We start from the raw sequence: 21786 nt of genomic DNA, 5'->3' as shown, positions 1-21786 counted from the left end.
ATTTTCTACATTGTACAATAATAGTGAAGACATCAACACTATGAAATAACACATGTGGAGTCATGTAATAACCAAAAAAGTGTTAAACAAATCAAAATATATTTGATATTTGAGATGATTCAAATAGCCACCTTTTGCCTTGATGACATCTTTGCACACTCTTGGCATTCTCTCAACCAGCTTCACCTGGAATGCTTTTCCAACAGTCTTGAAGGAGTTCCCACATATGCTGGGCACTTGTTGGATGCTTTTCCTTCACTCTGCGGTCCGACTCATGCCAAACCATCTAAATTTGGTTGAGGTCGGGGGATTGTGGAGGCCAGGTCATCTGATGCAGCACTCAATCACTATCCTGCTTTGGTAAAATAGCCATTACACAGCCTGGAGGTGTGTTGGGTCATTGTCCTGTTGAAAAACAAATGATAGTCGCACTAAGCCCAAACCAGATGGGATGGCGTATCACTGCAGAATGCTGTGGTAGCCATGCTGGTTAAGTGTGCCTTCAATTCTAAATACATGACAGACAGTGTCACCATTAAAGCACCCCCACACCATCACACCTCCTTCTCCATGCTTTACGGTGGGAAACACACATGCGGAGATCATCCGTTTACCCACACCGCGTCTCACAACGACACAGCGATTGGAAGCAAAAATCTCACATTTGGACTCCAGACCAAAGGACACATTTCCACCGGTCTAATGTCCATTGCTCATGTTTCTTGGCCCAACAGGTCTCGTCTTCTTATTGGTGTCCTTTAGTAGTGGTTTCTTTGCAGCAATTCGACCATGAAGGCCTAATTCACACAGTCTCCTCTGACCAGTTGATGTTGAGATGTGTCTGTTACTTGAACTCTGTGAAGCATTTATTTGGGCTGCAATTTCTGAGGCTGGTAACTCTAATTAACTTTTCCTCTGCAGCAGAGGTAACTCTGGGTCTTCCCTTCCTGTGGCGGTCCTCATGAGAGACAGTTTCATCATAGGACTTGATTGTTTTTGCACCTGCACTTGAATAAATGTTCACAGTTCTTGACATTTTTTGTATTGACTGACCTTCATGTCTTAAACTAATGATGGACTGTCATTTCTCTTTGCTTATTTGAGCAATTTTGCCATAATATGGACTTGGTCTTTTATCAAATAGGGCTATCTTCTGTATACCACCCCTACCTTGTCACAACACAACTGATTGGCTCAAACGCATTAAGAAGGAAATAAATTCCACAAATGTACTTTTAAGAAGGCACACCTGTTAATTGAAATGCATTCCAGGTGACTACCTCATGAAGATGGTTAAGAGAATGCCAAGAGTGTGCAAAGCTGTCATCAAGGCAAAGGATGGCTATTTGAAGAATCTCAAATATAACATATATTTTGATTTGTTTAACACTGTTGTGGTTACTACATGGTTCCATATGTGTTATTTCATAGTTTTGATGTCTTCACTATTATTCTACAATGTAGAAAATAGTGAAAATAAAGAAAAACCCTTGAATGAGTAGGTGTTCTAAAAATTTTGACTGGTAATGTAGATAGATAGATAGATGGATAGATAGATAGATGGATAGATAGATAGCGATATTAAGTCTATATGCGATAAGTTGCCTAGGAAATGGCAACAAATAGCCCATATCAATATATGTAGACTTAGAAATAAGGTTTATGAAATCAATAACTTGCTAACATCAGATAACATTCATATATTGCCCATCTCTGAGACTCACTTAGATAATTCATTTCACGATAAAGCAGTAACAATACAGGGATATAACATCTACAGAAAAGACAAGAATGCCTATGATTGAGGTGTTGCTGTATATGTTGTGATGTCACGAGAGGCTGTGTCCTGGAGGGACGTTACATCCCCCTGAGGTGGCTGCAAACCCAGACAGCTATGGCTCCATCTGCTGGTATGGTCGGGAACTCCAACCCTCTGTGGCCAATCTTCCCACGCAGCTGAAACCAATGAGGGGCTGATAGGCTGGAGTTGTTTGGGAAGGGAAGAGACACGGTCTGGAAGGTGGGCTCGGGGAAGAAGAGAGTTGTGTTATAATTTCGTTGGTTGCCGAAGACCTTTAATAAAAATCCTTGTTTTGGTTGAACCTGGACTCCTTGCACTACTTGGGCAACCCCGCTGGAAGCGGTAGCCTCTCGTGGCATCACAGATGGTGGAGAATACGGGCAAACTCAAGCGTTAATAGTGCATGTCAGAGGAGGATACCGAAGGTTTGATCACCCAGTTTTCCAAGTTGGCCGTAGGCTCCCCGCCGACTGAAATGGAGGACATATTGAAAGCCCTTGTTGCTGGCCAGCAAGCCCAGATGCAAGCAAACGTGGCTCTCGTGGAGGAGCAAAAGAAAGCCAACCTTCTGAAGGCAGAGGAATTGCAGTTGCAGAGACAGAGGGTGGTCCAAAATACCCGCCCAATAAAGGCAAGTGACTTTATATCTAAGATGGGAGCTACCGATGACATTGAGGCATACCTGCATGCATTTGAGGCCACGGCCACTAGGGAAGCCTGGCCCAAGCAACAGTGGGTTGGTCTGTTAGCCCCCCTTTCTAACCGGGGGAATCGCTGAATGCTGTCCGGGACCTGGGCCCTGACCAGGTTACTGACTATGATGCCCTGAAGTCTGAGATCCTCAGCAGATATGGACTCACAAAGTTTGGTATGGCCCAGCGCTTTCACAGCTGGACCTTCCAACCAGACCAACCTCCTCGGGCGCAGATGCATGAACTTGTCCGAATCGCAAGGAAATGGCTGGATCCGCAGAGGAATACAGCAGCGGCGGTGGTGGAGGCCGTTGTGGTGGATCGTTACCTACGCGCCCCTGCCTTATGAGGCAAAACGGTTCATCAGTCAACAGGCCTTGACCACGGCTGATCTGACCGTGGAAGCTGTGGAAAAGTACCAGGCCACAGCGGAGATGCTGAATGCTTCCCGAAAAGACCCCAGGAGTGCGGCCCCACCACAAATGGGAAGGACCCGTCCAAAGGACCCCAAGGTCTCGAACCCAGCCACGTCAGGACTTATCCCGGCTCCAGGGGGAGCCAGAAACCAGGCGGGTCCAAGAAGAGTACACCAGGAGGGGGGAAACTCGACAGTGTTACCGGTGTGGGGAGATGGGACATATCTCCTGGCAGGGTGGGAAACCAGCCGATGAACCTATGCCCACTGCGGAGTCCTCCAGCTCAGCACCCACACACCGTTCTGCCTCGCTCTTGGGAGTCGTAGATGGCGGCCCAGATCGACCCCCACCTGCCCGGTAACTGTGAATCACCATGATGTGGAGGCCTTACTGGATTCTGGTAGCCGGGCCACCCTGGTGCGTAAGGATTTGGTGGGCCCAACGTGTCTGACCCCCGGGGAAAGTCCTCCCAGTTTCCTGTGTCCATGGGGACACCAGGAGAATACCCCATTACTGAACTTACAATGACCAGCACACGGGGAACCATACACACGACGGGCGGGGGTGGTTGATTCCCTCCCCGTCCCTGTCCTAATTGGACGAGACTGTCCAGCCTTTTACCCACTCTGGAGAGAGTCTCAGGAGAGGATAACCCGAGTACCTCGGAAACGGAGAGGCAAGACTCATCCTGGGAAGGCTCCGGTGCAATCCTCCGAGTTACTCACTCCCGCCCGGGCTCTGATAGGGATGGCAGGTGCCCAGACCGACACAGAGACGGAGCTACAGAATCTGGACAAAGAACTGTCTGGTCTGGAAGGGGACCGCTGAGAGGTATCGTTTGTTAAAGCAACAGTTAGACATGAAGACAGAAGAGTTAGATATCCTCCAGGCTAAACTCCAACAGAGCTCCTTCCCTAAGCAACAGGAGGAGCTGGAGAAGCTGCGCAGGACCATCGAGGAGTGTGAGGAGACCCTGCGCAGTAGTAAGGAGGTCCAGAAGAAGGCAGAGGAGAAGTACAAGGTGTTGGAGAACAAGATGAAGAATGCGGAGGCAGAGAGAGAGAAGGAACTGAAAGCTGCTCAACAGAAGCTAAACTCTGCTAAAACCAAGGCTGATGCGTTCAGTAAGAAACTCAAGGAGAGACAACAGGAGGCTGAGTCCCTGGTCCTAGAGTTGGAGGAGTTGAAGAGAGAGCAGTCTGGCAAGCACCACGGCAATGCGGACGCCCTCTCCCGGCGTGATGCCTTCTTCGCTGCCTTTACCCCGACGAGGACGTCGGTCCCGAGGAGGGGGATGTGTGATGTCACGAGAGGCTGTGTCCTGGAGGGACGTTACATCCCCCTGAGGTGGCTGCAAACCCAGACAGCTATGGCTCCATCTGCTGGTATGGTCGGGAACTCCAACCCTCTGTGGCCAATCTTCCCACGCAGCTGAAACCAATGAGGGGCTGATAGGCTGGAGTTGTTTGGGAAGGGAAGAGACACGGTCTGGAAGGTGGGCTCGGGGAAGAAGAGAGTTGTGTTATAATTTCGTTGGTTGCCGAAGACCTTTAATAAAAATCCTTGTTTTGGTTGAACCTGGACTCCTTGCACTACTTGGGCAACCCCGCTGGAAGCGGTAGCCTCTCGTGGCATCACAATGTTCAGAGCCATATTCCAGTAAAGCTTAGAGAGGATTTCATGTCTAATACTGTTGAAGTGTTGTGGTTTCAGGTTCACCTGCCTCATCTAAAGCCTCTTCTTTTGGGGTGCTGCTATAGGCCACCAAGTGCTAACATTCATTATCTGGATAATATGTGTCCAATGCTTGATAATGTGTGTGATGTTGAAGATACAAAAAATATATGTTGGTATGATGTGTGTAATGTGGAGCATCCAGACGCTGCACTTGATGCATTTATGAAATTGTTTCTTCCAGTTATTGATAAGCATGCACCTATTAAGAAACTGACTGTTAGAACTGGCCCAGTGGATTGATGAGGAATTGAAAAACTGTATGGTTGAAAGGGACAAGGCAAAAGGAGTAGCTAATATGTCTGGCTACACATCTGATTGGCAAACTTACTGTAAATTGAGAAAATATGTTACTAAACTGAACAAAAAGAAGAAGAAGTTGTATTATGAAACCAAGATAAATGACAAAGTATGATGATAAAAAGCTTTGGAATGCTTTAAATGAAATTATGGGCAGAAAGACTAATTCAACTCCATCAGATGGCTCATTTATCACAAAACCTTTTTTTGTTTGTTTTACCTTTATTTAACCAGGTAAGCCAGTTGAGAACAAGTTCTCATTTACAACTGCGACCTGGCCAAGATAAAGCAAAGCAGTGTGATAAAAACAACAACAACAACACAGAGTTACACATGGGATAAAACAAAACATACAGTCAATAACACAATAGAAAATCTATATACAGTGTGTGCAAATGTAGAAAGTTATGGAGGTAAAGTAATAAATAGGCCATAGTGCCAAATTATTACAATTAGGTATTAACACTGGAGTGATAGATGTGCAGAAGATGATGTGCAAATAGAGATACTGGGGTGCAAATGAGCAAAATAAATAACAATGTAAATAACAATATGGGGGTGAGGTAGTTGGGTGGGCTAATTACAGATGGGCTGTGTACAGGTGCAGTGATCAGTAAGCTGCTCTGACAACTGATGCTTAAAGTTAGTGAGGGAGATAAGTGTCTCCAGCTTCAGAGATTTTTGCAGTTCGTTCCAGTCATTGGCAGCAGAGAACTGGAAGGAATGGCGGCCAAAGGAGGTGTTGGCTTTGGGGATGACCAGTGAGATATACCTGCTGGAACACATACTACGGGTGGGTGTTGCTATGGTGACCAATGATATAAGATAAGGCGGGTATTCGCCTAGAAGTGATTTATAGATGACAGTGGGTTTGGCGACGAATATGTAGTGAGGGCCAGCCAACGAGAGCGTACAGGTCACAATGGTGGGTAGTATATGGGGCTTTGGTGACAAAACGGATGGCACTGTGATAGACTACATCCAATTTGCTGAGTAGTGTTGGAAGCTATTTTGTAAATGACATCGCCGAAGTCAAGGATCGGTAGGATAGTCAGTTTTACGAGGGCATGTTTAGCAGCATGAGTGAAGGAGGCTTTGTTTCGAAATAGGAAGCCAATTATATATTTAACTTTGGATTGGAGATGCTTAATGTGAGTCTGGAAGGAGAGTTTACGGTCTAACCAGACACCTAGGTATTTGTAGTTGTGCACATATTCGAGAGTAGTGATTCTAGTCGGGCGGGCGGGTGCAAGCAGCGTTCGATTGAAGAGCATGCATTTACTTTTACTAGCGTTTAAGAGAAGTTGGAGGCCACGGAAGGAGTGTTGTATGGCATTGAAGCTCGTTTGGAGGTTTGTTAACACAGTGTCCAGTGAAGGGCCAGATGTATACAAAATGGTGTCGTCTGCGTAGAGGTGGATCTGAGAGTCACCAGCAGCAAGAGCGACATCATTGATATACACAGAGAATAGAGTCGACCCGAGAATTGAACCCTGTGGCACCCCCATAGAGACTGCCAGAGGTCCAGACAACAGGCCCTCCGATTTGACACATTGAACTCCATCTGAGAAGTAGTTGGTGAACCAGGCGAGGCAGTCATAAGAATGCGGTGATTGACAGAGTCAAAAGCCTTGGCCAGGTCGATGAAGTTGGCTGCACAGTACTGTCTTTTATCGATCGCGGTTATTATATCGTTTAGGACCTTTAGCGTGGCTGAGGTGCACCCATGACCAGCTTGGAAACCAGATTGCATAGCGGAGAAGGTACGGTGGGATTCGAAATGGTCGGTGATCTGTTTGTTAACTTGGCTTTCAAATACTTTCGAAAGGCAGGGCAGGATGGATATAGGTCTGTAACAGTTTGGATCTAGAGTGTCACCCCCTTTGAAGAGGGGGATGACCGCGGCAGCTTTCCAATCGCTGGGATCTCAGATGATACGAAAGAGAAGTTGAACAGGCTAGTAATAGGGGTTGCGACAATTTCGGCAGCTAATTTTAGAAAGAAAGGGTCCAGATTGTCTAGCCCAGCTGATTTGTAGGGGTCCAGATTTAGCAGCTCTTTCAGGACGTCAGCTATCTGAATTTGGGTGAAGGAGAAGCGGGGGGCATGGGCAAGTTGCAGCGGAGGGTGCAGAGCTGGTGGCCGGGGTAGGGGTAGCCAGGTGGAAAGCATGGCCAGCCGGAGCAAAATGCTTATTGAAATTCTTGATTATCGTAGATTTATCGGTGGTGACAGTGTTTCCTAGCCTCAGTGCAGTGGGTAGCTGGGAGGAGGTGCTCTTATTCTCCATGGACTTTACAGTGTCCCAAAACCTTTTGGAGTTAGTGCTACAGGATGCACATTTCTGTTTGAAAAAGTTAGCCTTTGCTTTCCTAACTGATTGGTTCCTGACTTCCCTGAAAAGTTGCATATCGCGGGGGCTGTTCAATGCTAATGCAGTACGCCACAGGATGTTTTTGTGCTGGTCAAGGGCAGTCAAGTCTGGGGTGAACCAGGGGCTATATCTGTTCTTAGTTCTGCATTTTTTGAATGGGGCATGCTTATTTAAGATGGAGAGGAAAGCACTTTTGAAGAACATCCAGGCATCCTCTACTGATGGAATGAGGTCAATATCCATCCAGGATACCCGGGCCAGGTCAATTAAAAAGGCCTGCTCGCTGAAGTGTTTTAAGGAGCGTTTGACAGTGATGAGGGGTGGGCGTTTGACCGCGGACCCATTACGGACGCAGGCAGCGGCGGTGTATTTAGAGGGTTAATTAGTCAGGATGATATCTATGCTTTTGATGTTGCCAATTACTTTAATGACTATTTCATTGGCAAAATAGGCAAACCTAAGCATGAAATGCCAACAACGAATTGTGAGCCATCATATTCATGCATAAAATACCTATAATGAAGGGAAAGCATTGTAATTCAACATTTTGTAAAGTTTGTGTGGGTGAGCTGGAAAAATTATTGTTGTCCTTCAATAATGACAATCCACCTGGTTCTCAACATGTACTGCACTGATTATTGGTTTAAAGAAATTGACAATACGAAGATTGTGGGAGACATACTGTTAGATTTCAGTGCAGCCTTTGATATTATTGACCATAACCTGATGTTGAAGAAATGTATGTGTTATGGCTTTTCTACCTCTGCCATATCGTGGATTCGGAGCTACTGTATCTATCTAATAGAACACAAAGGGTTTTCTTTAATGGAAGCTTCTCTAATGTAACAGTAAACATGTAACGTGTAGTGTACTGCAGGGCAGCTCTTTTCACCCTCTACTCTTTTCTATTTTTAACAATGACCTGCCACTGACATTAAATAAAGCCTGTGTGTCTATGTCTGCTGATGATTCAACCCTACAAGCATCAGCAACCACAGCTAGTGAAATCACTGCAACCATAAACAGAGAGTTGCAGTCAGTTTTAGAATGGGTGGTTAGTAATAACTTGGCTGTTGAGCAAGTTGAGGAGACTAAATTACTTGGTGTTACCTTGGATTGTATACTGTCACGGTCAAAGTATATTGATTCAATGGTTGTGAAGATGGGGAGAGGTCTGTCTGTGATAAAGAGATGCTCTGCTTTTTTGACACCACACTCCACAAAGCAATTGGTAGAGCATGGCGCTTGTAACGCCAGGGTAGTGGGTTCGATCCCCGGGACCACCCATACGTAAAAATGTATGCACACATGACTGTAAGTCGCTTTGGATAAAAGCGTCTGCTAAATGGCATATTATTATATTATTATTATTATCTTATCTTGATTATTGCCGAGTCATATGGTCAGGTGCTGCAAAGAAGGACCTAGAAAAACTGCAGCTGGCCGAGACCAGAGTGGCACATATTGCTAATATCAATACTATGCATGCCAGTCTCTCTTGGCTAAAAGTAGAGGAGAGACTGACTGCATTACTTCTTGTTTTTATAATAAACAATGTGTTGAATTCCAAATAGTTTGCATAGTCAACTTACACACAGCACTGACACACACTTACACCCCCAGGCATGCCACCAGGTGTCTTTTCACAGCCCCCAAATCCAGAACAAAATCAAGAAAACGTACAGTATTATATAGAGCCATGATTGCATGGAACTTCCTTCCATCTCAGATTGCTCAAATGAACAGCAAACTTTGTTAAAAAAAACAGCTAAAGCAACATCTCATCGCGCAACGCGTCTCCCCTATTTCACCTAGATATTTTGTGTGTATGTACTGATATGTAGGCTATGTGTGACATTTTAAATGTATGTAGTTCTGTCCATGAGCTGTTCATGTTTCATGTTTTGTGTGGACCCCAAGAAGAGTAGCTCCTGCTATCGCAACAGCTAACTGGGATCCTAATAAAATACCTATCATCTAATTCACTCACTTATTTAAAATAAATAAATAATTTAAAAGATAAATAAATGCCCTCTTGAGTCTCGCCGTAGGAATGTGGACTCTTAGAAAACTGTTTGCTGCTGTATATCCAACTATGCCCTTGTCATGAACCCTGCGTCCTGAGTCTGTTCCTGCCTGTGTTGCCGTTTTTCTGCTCGGTATCTCCTGTTTCCTGTAGGTGCCTGAACGCACCCTGTCCGGTTGCCGGGCGACGTTGCTAGGCGGGTGATCTCTCGATTAACTACACCTGCTTCTCATCAGCCTCGGCACACCTGGTCCTGATCATCACCCCTTCTTAAGCTCTGACCTGACATCCATTCCCTGCCGGATCGTTAGCCATTAACAGTATGTTTTGTCAGCGTATCAGCCTCTGAGTCCTAGCGTTAGTTTTGTTGTTTTTGCACCTTGTTGACCTGCCTTGTACTTACCTCCGTTTTTTTTCTGTCTACAGTCATTCTCCCGGAACCTTCACCCAACCCCTGCCGTGCCATCATTTAATCTGCCACTTCACCTCCATCTACTCATCTCCGCCACCCGCTCCGTCTCCTGGATTATTCTGCATCGTTTGAATCTGTAAATAAACCCTCACCTTTGTTCAACTCACCGTGTCCTGGTCTGCTTCTGGGTTCTGTCTTAGAGAACCGTGACAGCCCTTGCTCACGTTCCCCTTGAAACGATATAACTGGTCTAGATATAATGACTTTAAAATGGAGATTACATTTGTTTTCTTTATTTTATTTTTACACATGTATATTTTTTAACAACACACTTATTCAATTGTGTTGAATGGGATAAGTATGAGCTAAACTTTAGGAAATACTTTGGAAAATAGCTATCCTTTGGAAAATACCAAATCTTTATTCATGCCAATAACATAATACATACACTTTGTATGCTATTAATTTTCAATTTTATCGGGCATTAAAACCTGACTGAATTAATCCTAGATGGATCCCGTATGTTTCAGAGACCCTAAAGGGAAGAATATCTCATTAAAGTTGGCATACAAACCCTTAACTGGAAAACAATGTTTTGCTAGGGTGGAGAAGCAATATTGTTAAATTGGATTTTGTTTAACTAAAACACAGCAAATGGGAGCTTGAGATTAAAAGGAGATGAGTATTTTGGTTGTTTTGTTCAAGGGCTTGTTTTTCACATTATGTTCAAGAAACCTGTGTTGTAAACACAATGAGTCATGTGCTTAAATTGTAAGTGTGTAATCAATATTTTCAGATCCATTTGTTGATGAATTTGACGTTGGTCGTCTATTGTTTACACTGTTTAATATTCAGCTACCGAGTGTAAATTGAAATCCTATTTATTTTTCTATGTTCATTGTAGAAAGTCTACAAACGGAAATCAACGTCTTTGAAAAAAAACATTTGTTTAATAGAGTTCTTTTTTAAGATTGCGGCTGTCAAGAAAAACAACAAAAAGCAGTATTGTGTTTTTCATGCTGTGCTCCATAAAAGCTGTCTCTCTAAAGTCAGATAAATCGGCAGTAAAAGGATTATTCAATCCTCACTGTTTTAAATCTCCTCAGGGACCTCACAGATTTTCTAATAATAGACGATTTAACCATACAGGGTACGCTCAAGACAAAACACATGTCAAATAAGAAATTGAGAACAATCCTCCCTCTCCTGTTTTTGAAGAATTAGAGCTAACAAAGAATTTCCAACATGTCGAGAAATTGTTCCTAAACAGTATCAGTGTTACGGTAAAAATGTCTCTTTGGTGGAATAAACATGGTTATTTGGTTGGGTGGGGGTTGGGAGGCTGACTGGGGATGACAAATATCTTTGGGCCAAGTACATCCAATGCTTCATCGACCATATGACGCTAAGCCCTGTCATCATCGCTTTCCAATCTGATTATGAATGGCTAGATCAGTGGACAGCAAGTGGACACGGACACACACACACACGCCCCACCACCAACCCCCATGCAACCAAGGTCTAACCCGGTGAAGCATCCTTACTGGCCAAACAAAGAGGTGGATGCGAATGACCCTTACACTGTCCATGAACAAAGGGTCTGCCATGTTAACTGTCCGTTAACATGGCATTCTATGAATTTATGAGTAAATGTGATATTACAAAATGTGCTAGTAAGCACTGTGTTGCATGAATAATCCTATATTGATCCAAGACTAGGATCAACAATAAATGTATTGATCATTGTTGACAATAATAGATTTTAAAAAACGATAAAAGTACATTGGCATTACAGTAAAATACATTGAGTAGGTGTACATGTGTGACCTAAAGAAAATAGAAAAATGAATCGGGTGACTTAAATCTAACCACCAAACTCCCAAATCTAATCTGCTTCTGGTAAACTGGGAGTTTAAGATAATGGGATTCAGTGTCGTTTCTACCTTAATTAGAACCTCCATTGCGGCTATAAATATATTTCAGTTTCAACAGCGAGGGGAAAAAGGAACATTTAAAATGTAAAGCATATTCACGAGACGACTCATACTGCTTTAAAGCTAAAGTCATTACCATAGAAGTGCAATTAGCTGAGAACAGTCAATGTGCACTAATTACAAAATTACAACCCAGAGATTACAGATTTTTATGAAAAAACGATTAACACATTTTCTGAGACGTTGCAACTCTCAACTAGTTTGAGACCTCGTGGGAGGTTTGGCCTGTGTTAATGAAAAGATACCACAGTCTTTATGGAATGAGGATATCATAGCGCAGGGATAACGGCAATGTCTGCAAATTTTTAGGTTATACGTTACATCCTTTCACACAAATACAATGTTTTCATTTGTGCTTATTAATTCACACTGTAGTCATATTGGGTTTTGAATACTTTGACAACAGTCTGTAATCAGCACTCATTATACAGTCATTAGAAGTATAACCAATCATTATTGTGGTTTTAATTAGTGGATCAATTAAGGTCTTACTATGTTTCCATCAACTTATAAATAATATAATATGCCATTTAGCAGACACTTTTATCCAAAGCGACTTAGTCATGCGTGCATACATTTTTGTGTATGGGTGGTCCCTGGGATCGAACCCACTACCTTGGCGTTACAAGCGCCATGCTCTACCAGCTGAGCTACAGCGGACAACTTGCGGTTCTATCAAGCTAGTGCCTTTACTGCAAAGCATTATCTGTTTGAATACATGTATGACGCCACAACAATACGGCCACCATCTTTAACCATCAAGGAGCCTATTCCAAGAAGTAAGCTATCATGATCTATTTTAAAAGACAACTATATAGGCAAGATATCAGACACAAATAGCCTGAATGTTCATTGCTGCTAACTAAATAACTATCTCACATCAGATTTTGGTATAAATACACAATAGTGTGCATAAAAATACCAGAGGGATATTAGTATCATTTATGTGTTTTGGTATAAAATGTTGTCAATGTAAATTGTACTCGCAATTCACCATGTTTCTGCCAGCTGTACAATGTTGTTGAAGAACAGTAAAAAACATCTCTCTCTCTCTCTCTCTCTCTCTCTCTCTCTCTCTCTCTCTCTCTCTCTCTCTCTCTCTCTCTCTCTCTCTCTCTCTCTCTCTCTCTCTCTCTCTCTCTCTCTCTCTCTCTCTCTCTCTCTCTCTCTCTCTCTCTCAGCTATTGACAAATGTGTCATCTATATTATTATTGTATTTATTTTGTTGTGTCATATTTTTGTCATGTGCAGAGATGGATTTGGGCACTGTCCCCAGCCGGGCTAGTAGACAGCAATTTAAACTAGCCTGTGTCCAAAACCATGTGATATTTCAACATTTTACTGGCCTGGCAGGCTAGTTTGGTAGTTTTGCTAGTATCCCTATGTGTACAGGCAACAGTTAAACCCCTTGCATGTATTTGAACTAGGAACAGGACAAGACAGTGGAACCAAGACAAAACCACTAAAGACACAAATACTCTGACACACACCATCCTCCTCTGTCTGCTTGACGATCTCCTCGCTCTCCTTGCTGCCCTCTGGGTTGGCGAGGACCAGGCGAAGGCGCACGGTGACGAAGGGCCTCAGGCCCCGAAGGGTGTAGTGGGATGATGTCTGGATCAATTCCTCGGCCGCAAACTCCTGCTGGTTGAACACATACTGGTACTGCACCGTCAGGTTGTAGCTGTGGCAGCGCGTCACGGCATAGCCAAACGTTTCCCACTGCAGGGTGAGCTGGCGGGCCCGAATGTCCACCACATTGACGTTCTGAGGCCCGTGGACTGGGTCTGAAGGCAGAAGGAGAAAGACGGGAACAGGGGTTAGAGTTTGTGAACATATCCTCATATCTAACCACTGACAAATTAAGAGCCTCACTGCTTAGGGATCCCATAACTAAGAGGAACTGACTGCCTCACTGCTTAAGGATCCCATAATTGATTGCACAGGATGGGCTGATGTTCGGTGGCATTGAGTCACATGAGGGGAAAAAAACCTGAACTGTTATTGATGTATTATGGAGATAGTTGTTTAGCACAGTGCAGTTGTTTAGCACTTTGATAAAGTCTGCCTCTTTGATAAATCTCCACCAACCACTAACCTCCCCATGGATGTTCGGTGGGCTATCACAGCAGTATCATCCATATGTTGCGAGTATCATGGTTAAGTTGATATACCATGCATGAGTGAATGACAAAAGGATTGCTCAAACAAAGCTCTTTAGCCTCAAGGTCATTCTAATTCCCCTAGATTAGCTAATAACAACAGCTAAATCATACAAGATGGTGGGAGACAAAAACCGCCCTTCCATTTGGGTTCTGTTTGGGTGCGTCTGGGTGGGACTTGAAATGTAAAAGGTTTTGTCTCATTTTACAAGATGAAAAGCCTGTAGTGTAATCTGCACAAGCCAAAGCTAAGTGCACAAACAACTGGCATTTGGCTGCTGAGCCCTTAAACCTTTTGAACTGGTTGTTAAGAAGCCCCTCGAATCTTATCGATGGCATCATCCAGAAAAGCATTTATGCAAATCCTGAATACTTTATTGTTTGGAGATACAGTGCAAGGTTTTGATGACGTCTACTTTATGATATGAGTGATGTTATGATATGAGTCTGGAAAAAGGAAGCTCCATGTATTGCAGTTGTGGTAAACTACACAGTGATCAATATAACTACTGGTAAATCTACTTTTTCATGCATCACATACTACTATTCTCCACAGAACACAAAACACAGTAACGCGACGACTTTGTGTAATACAGACTTATGCGTGCTTAGAACAAGGCCTCACAGTAGTGTTCCAACTGGCTACAGCCCGATTTCTGGAACTCATAGAGAATAATGCTGAACAACAAAAGCCCAAATCCCCAGGTTTGAAGGGACCTGATTAGGGCTAATCTAGGGCTAATCAGGGTTCACTTCGGAAATCAGCTCTAAGAAGATTGCTAATTTCAGTCTGGAAAATCCAATAGGGGGGACTCTGTGAAGCCTGAGTTATAACTTTGCTTTTGTCGTTAAGTCAATGAAGGCATCTCCTGAGTTGCCCTTGATCTTGACAAATAACGGCTCAGTGTTGTCGTTGTTATCCTCCTCCAGCTCCTCTCAGCTATCTACCACAAATGAAGCTGAGGGAAGGAGGGAGGGAGTAAGGGATGGAGGGACAGGAGGGGGCTAGCATTGGGCATGACTCAAGTCTCATTAATCAGGGTACATGGCGGTCGGCAGTGGTTGGCACACACTGAGGGGCAACTGGGAGGGTTGCTATGCCATGGGTGGGCCGACTCCACTCCAGGTAGGGGTGCGGGGCTCAGGTAGCGGCCCCGCTGATCGATGAGCGGGGAAAGGGATCATTAATCGCAAACTTTGGGGAGCTCCGCTGAGGAGAAAAGGAGAAATGGAAATCAATCTTCATGCCGGCTCCGGTTCTTCCTGCCGACACTCCGCCACATTCATCACCCCAGCCACTCCACAATAGAGCAAAGAGGAAATTGCGAGCAATAAACATATCAATGGGTGCCCACAAAAGTCAACTGTGTGGGAACTTTACTCTGCGCAATTCCAAAGGAGAGTAAAAAGACATAAAATAGAATAAGTCAATCTCACTGGCTAGGCTACCACTGGCTTTTGTCCTTGGGCACCGGAGGGACAACAGAGGGACATTATAAGTTATATGTTTTGGAAAGTATAGAGGGGGAGCGATTTAGTCCAAAGTATTTAGTCCACCAACCTTTTCTGAGTCAAGATCACTTTCTGAGTCAAAATGCAGATATTTTAACCAATTAAAAACAGTTCTGCAATGACGTTTGTGCAGTAGGCTATAGGCCCAATACATTATCACTGCATAGAGGCTATACTTGAATTGCCCTGCCAATGCTGTTCTTCTCAGTCCATTTTGAAATTATATTTCAACATTGTAGGTATATGATCACACTGGTAATAGATAATTTGTTGTATTACTTGTGAGGCATAGTGTCACGGTTTCGGCCGAGGCTGCTCCTCCTCCTTGTTCGGGCAGGTTTCGGCGGTCGTCGTCCCCGGAGTACTAGCTGCCACCGATCTATGTTTCATGTTCGTTTGGTTTTGTCTTGATGTTGTACACCTGTGTCTAGTTAGTCCTCATTAGTGTCCTATTTAGTTCTCGTTGTGTGTGTCAGGTGTTGTGTGTGATTGCTCTTCTGTTTGGTGTTCTGAGCTACGTGTTTCCCTCCGTTGTTTTGGAGAGGTTTTCGCACATGTTAGTGCGCCTATTGTTTGACGCCTGTGTGCGCCTTTATTCTCGCCTCCGGGCTTGTTTGCTCGTGTACTACGTGAATATTTCACTAAAGTCTTTTGGACTTAGTTTCTGCGTCCTGCGCTTGATTCCTGCACCACACCCACCTTCAGCAACCCTGACACATAGCTGAGTGAGCATAATAATTAGATTTATTTTTTCCTGGACTAATGGCCTGCATCTGATGTTCAGTCTGAGGAGAGGGAGGGAGCAGCAGTGAGGCTGCCTCACCTGACTCACCGTCTCTCCCTCCTTCCGCTAAGAAAAGGGGAAACTGTGCAGACATGGTGATCTGAGCTACAGTATCTGATTGGCTAGCAGTAGGCCTATAAGTGCACTTGATTTGCTCTCTGGGCCTGCTGGGTAGTTCTATCTTCAGACTCATGAAATGGTTCAAAATGGGAACACTTTGCCTTCGAGGCGCTAGGGCTGCTGAATCAAGTGCACCTACCGCCAACAGTGCGAAATGAATAAAACTATTAGGAACGCAAGGCTTTATCGTTGTTTTTTTTACAGAAATGTTTGGTGATCGACTAGGAATTCCTTGGAATTCCGGATGGTGACCGGTTGGTGACCACTGCCCTAGAGGCTGGCAAATGCAACGCCAGAGTTGTGGGTTCGTTTCCCACGGGGTCCAGTATGAAAAATGTATGCACTCACTAACTGTAAGTCACTCTGGATAAGAGCGTCTGTTAAATGACTAAAATGTAAAATGTTGTAGCGTCATACCCAAGAAGACTTGATGCTGTAATCGCTGCCAAAGGTGCAAGCTGGTTGAGAGAATGCCAAGAGTGTGTAAAGCTGTCATCAAGGCAAAGGGTGGCTATTTGAAGAATTTCAAATCTAAAATATATTTAGATTTGTTTAACACTTTTTTGGTTACTACGTGATTCCATATGTTTTATTTCATAGTTCTGATGTCTTCACTAATATAATATAATATAACATAATAATTTAATAAATAGTAAAAATTAACCCTTGAATGAGTAGGTGTGTCCAAACTTTTGACTGGTAGTGTATTTAAGAATCTTTCAAAAAAAAAAAAAAAGTTACTGTAGCACAGGTGTGCGGCGCATGATACATAGCTAATTAGCACAGGTGGCTGCCTATGTCTCTGTCTGTCTTCCGTAAACAAGCGCTGTAACATGGAGATATGGCCATGTGGGAACATTAACCCTAACCCTATAAAGGTGTGTAGTAATTTAACCTTTTTTTTATGTTTCCAAAACCTTACCGCAAGCAATGTTTGTCAATATTTAGAGCAAGCGGCAGGGCTCTTAACAAAAGTTCCCCGGGAAGAAGATACCTTCATCAATAGGCGCTAAGGTAGTTAGCGTCTATGAATGGGCTAGACCCTGTCATAGCCTACGAATAAGACCCAGAGTTTTACCCGAACAGGTCATGAGATCAGGAAAAACTCCAGGCCCCAGAAAAGACACTTACACATTTTGCCCCACCACTTTTTAACCTGTGGTGCAATCTCTGATTCGCAATATCTACATTCTAAAGTCTAACAGTGCAATCTAATAAAACTTTTTATATCATGATTATGAAAGGGATATGAATGCTCCATAATGGCCTCAGTGCCCCTAGTATTCAGTAGCAAAAGCCTCCTAAAGACAAGATAAGCCCCCCAGAGATACTTGACTTAAGCAAATTGGATTAACACGACTGCAAGCATATGTTCCAGTGACTATTTTTTAGTGTTTTTTTAATTATGTTTGAAAAGCGACTCCGAAGTTGGAAGGAAAACTGCACATTTTAATTTAGCTACATTGTATCTGCATGAGAGACTCTGGTACTTGGCTAGAAGCTGCATGAGATACTCTGGTACTTGGCTAGAAGCTTGCCTCCATTTTCCTTCAAACATATAAAGAATATGCAGAGATTCACAAAGGATTTGATAACTAAGCTTTATATACAAAATACAAGTTGGATATTGCAATAGAGATAAACACAGAAAGTTCAGGGCCTTTTAGGATTAAATTTAAGAAAGAAAGGGGATGTGTGGATCGATCGAAACTTTCCAAAATGTCACAACATCGGTTTAGCTTGACAGACTTGGAACTACCTGCTGCTCTTTTGTTATTGGATAGGGTGGTTGTTTTGTTCATTTACTAAATGGCATTATTGACCTCCATCTTCCTCAAGGGGTCTCCGGTCCATAAAACGGTGGAAAAAGATGTTGACGCAATTTCTTTGAAGCCCATTGAATCCCTCACTGTCTATCCTCCCTATAATCACCAAGACCTCGAGAATTCCCGTCTTTATTTCACGACTGGCAGGTACTGCAATGTCCAGCAATTCTCACCCATAATTGTCATACATAATTGTCTGCTAAATGGCATATTATATTATTATTATACAAAAAAAAGGGATACAGTGGTGGGACGTTGTCCATCTCTGTTCATGAGACCGAGAGACTGTGATGCCTTCTAGCTAATTATAACTGAGGGTACACTCAGGACGAGGTCGAATGGTGTTTAAGTGTGTAGGACAGTTGAAAGCGGAAGGCCGATGGAATCCGAAGTTGTTGTGTCGTTTCAGTGAGAGGTATTGACAGGGGTTTTAACACAAGTTCACTGTGTTTTCCAATGGAGCATGGGACCTGGATTTGTTTGAGTTCCTTTGAGTCATTTTATAGACTAGACTACAGTACATGTTCTTAACAACTCAATAGATCTCTGTAGACTACACTTTAACCAAGCCTTTATGGAAACCTAAAATTGCATTCTGTGGGTCTATCCATGAGTGCACAGGGCATGCAGGAAAAATCCAGGCCCACTTATATAAGGAATCACAAATGAGTTGTCCGACCTTTAGTACAATAGCCCAGCACTTCCACCCCATGGAAAAAAGCCTCCGTTCACATCCTGTGACATTCTAAACCCCCATCATTTGAAGTTTGCTATCTCCGTTTAATGAGGGATTCTGGAGTGCAACTCAAACACACACACACAAACACACACACACACAATATATACACACACGCACACCCTTGGTGGTTTGTGAGTGCTGGAGAGGCAGGCGGGCAGCTGTCAAAAATGATGTGCACTTCCTGACTGCTAACGTGCCGGTGTTGGCTGGGCTGTCCATTTCCCGGGCCACAGGTCACCCTTTAAAGCAGAGAACAATTAGGGAGGCAGAGTGGTGGAGCGGAGCCGAGTACAACTGTTGCCTTAATTACCTGGGCTCTCCCCCGGTGGCTCCCCGCCACTCTCTCACTACTCCAGCAGGCTCCTTTCACAGCCCTGCCAATCAATACACCCATTGATTAATTTGCCTGAACCTGTGGTTTAAATTGCATTAATGTCTGAGGCATGTATCTGTGCAGAGCTACAATTATGTAAACATTTGATTGAGACTAATCAAAAGTGCAGTTTTATTGAGATTCCAAGGAATGAAATATTAAAAGGGGCAATATGTGGTTCAAACAACAGCAAAGCGGGCACCCTGTCACCTTTGGGGCTAGAGAAATGTAACCACCCTCTAATGAAGAGATGGGGCTATGGATGCAAGGACTGACTATCCATGAGATCAAAATGATAGTTTTAACAATATAAATATAATTTAGGTTTTAACCATGTTTTGAAGCTATACAGTGTTTGTCTACAATCACATTGTTTACAAACAATGGAGTAAAACAAGCTTATATTTTGGGTTCTGATGAGGTTTGACAGTTGAACTAAGCTAATGAGGCATTTATAAGTTATATGTGTTAATAATCAATGGCTATATGTCATTAATGAAAAGTAACAAATATATCTAGCAAACGCAGATTGCCCCTTTAAAGGTGAGGACTACTGTATATATTATTAGTTCTTATGCTATATATATGGCAAAATATGGTCTTACATTATTGTTCTCAAGGCTGGATTCCTGTTAAACATTGCTAAAGTGCACCGCTCTATTCAGTGGCCGCTCAATAGCCCTCAATCGCTCTCCACTCTCCATTTGGTAGACAAGAGACGTGGAAACAGGGATGAGCCATTCTCCCAACCGAAACAGGGATGGGCCATTCTCCCAACCGAAACAGGGATGGGCCATTCTCCCAACCGAAACAGGGATGGGCCATTTTCCCAACCGAAACAGGGATGGGCCATTCTCCCAACCGAAACAGGGATGGGCCATTCTCCCAACCGAAACAGGGATGGACCATTCTCCCAACCGAAACAGGGATGGGCCATTCTCCCAACCGAAACAGGGATGGGCCATTCTCCCAACCGAAACAAGCGGAAGAGCACGATAATATCCTGAACAAAAATAGAAACGCAACATGCAACAATTTCAAAGATTTTACTGAGTTACAGTTCATATAAGGAAATCGGTCAATTTAATTAAATGAATTAGGCCCTAATCTATGGATTTCACATGACTGGGAATACAGGTATGCATCTGTTGGTCACAGATACTTTTTTTTTTTTAAGTAGGGACGTGGATCAGAAAACCAGTCAGTATCGGGCGTATAAGCTTTTTGTACGTATGGAACATTTCTGGGATCTTTTATTTCAGCTCATGAAACATGGGACCAACACTTTATCTGTTGCGTTTATATTTTTGTTTAGTGTATAACAAATAAATACAAAACGATAAACGCTGTGTATTCTTCTTCCAAAATGAATCATTTGAAAACAAAAGAATGGTGGTGGGGAGAGAGAAAGAGAGAGAGAGAAAAGCAATCTAAATTGGGAGCAGAGTATAGACTGATGGCACAGAGACTACACAGCTAGTATCGTATCCCCTCAACACCATTACCACCTCCACCAGCACTGCCACTACCTGCCACCCACCTCTTCCCCAAAAGGGTCTGTATCGAGAGATCCTTCTGGTTATTATTACGCTATCCCTCCAGTGGAGTCAGTGAGCTGAGAAAGCAATCACCCTTCCCCTCAGAATCAATCAAACCGGCACTCATTCCAATAATTTAGGCTCCATGGAGGAAAATATCTTACTCCAATCGCTGCTTTCCCCGGTAATGAGTTCTCACAATGAGGATCAAGATACATCAAATGCCCACGGATAGATTCTCAGGTACCCTCACTCTCTCAGTCAGAGCACGGGGGAACAAACTTGTATATTTATGAACCTGGGAAGACTTGTACATTAGTATACCCTGTGTGCCCACTGCCCTTGTAAGCCAATCTGTTGATGGAAGGAGTAGAGGCTGGCGAGGCTTGGCGAGGGTCTGTAGAAAGTAGTCTTTATTTTGGTAATGAGGTGAAAACACTGGTTCAAAGAGATGGAGCAGACCTGTGGCCTGTGCTATGTTACATCTGAACCTATATCTGAACCTTATTTCTGAACGCACTGTACATCAAAGCTCAAACAAGACATGTTGAGGAAATATGGAGTGACTTCCTTTTGTCTGCAATTCGATCTTGTCATTCTGAGAAAAACACGTAATAACATTTCAAATCAAATTGTATTTGTCACTCCATGCTTCGTGAACAACAGGTGTAGACTAACAGTGAAATGCTTACGGGCCCTTCCCAACAATGCGGAGAGAAAGCAAATATAACACGAGGAATAAATACGCAAAGATTAAAGAGAACTTGGCTATATACGGGGTAACAGTACTGAGTCGATGTGCAGGGGTATAAGGTAGTTGAGGTAGATACACTACATGACCAAAAGTATGTGGACACCGGCTCGTCGAACATCTCATTTCAAAATCATGGTAATTAATATGCTGCTATAACAGCCTCCACTCTTCTGGGACGGCTTTCCACTAGATGTTGGAACATTTTTGTGGGGACTGGCTTCCATTCAGC

At 43.5% G+C, this 21786-nt stretch overlaps 1 protein-coding gene across 15 annotated transcripts in view; it reads right to left on the bottom strand.

Annotated features, from left to right (window-relative positions):
* Positions 1–21786, bottom strand: part of ptprt (protein tyrosine phosphatase receptor type T) — a 449458-nt gene that overhangs the window by 198867 nt on the left and 228805 nt on the right. For all 15 annotated transcript variants that reach the window (XM_041888816.2, XM_041888817.2, XM_041888819.2 and 12 more), the window contains exon 8: positions 13240–13536. In XM_041888816.2, coding sequence (XP_041744750.2) covers positions 13240–13536 — 297 coding nt within the window. The remainder of the gene's footprint in view (positions 1–13239; positions 13537–21786) is intronic.

This window comes from Coregonus clupeaformis, chromosome 10 (genome assembly GCF_020615455.1).
Source record: "Coregonus clupeaformis isolate EN_2021a chromosome 10, ASM2061545v1, whole genome shotgun sequence".
Classification (NCBI taxonomy): Eukaryota; Metazoa; Chordata; class Actinopteri; order Salmoniformes; family Salmonidae; genus Coregonus; species Coregonus clupeaformis.
The sequence above is the reverse complement of the archived record's forward strand: the minus strand, read 5'-3'. Positions and strand labels throughout refer to the sequence as shown.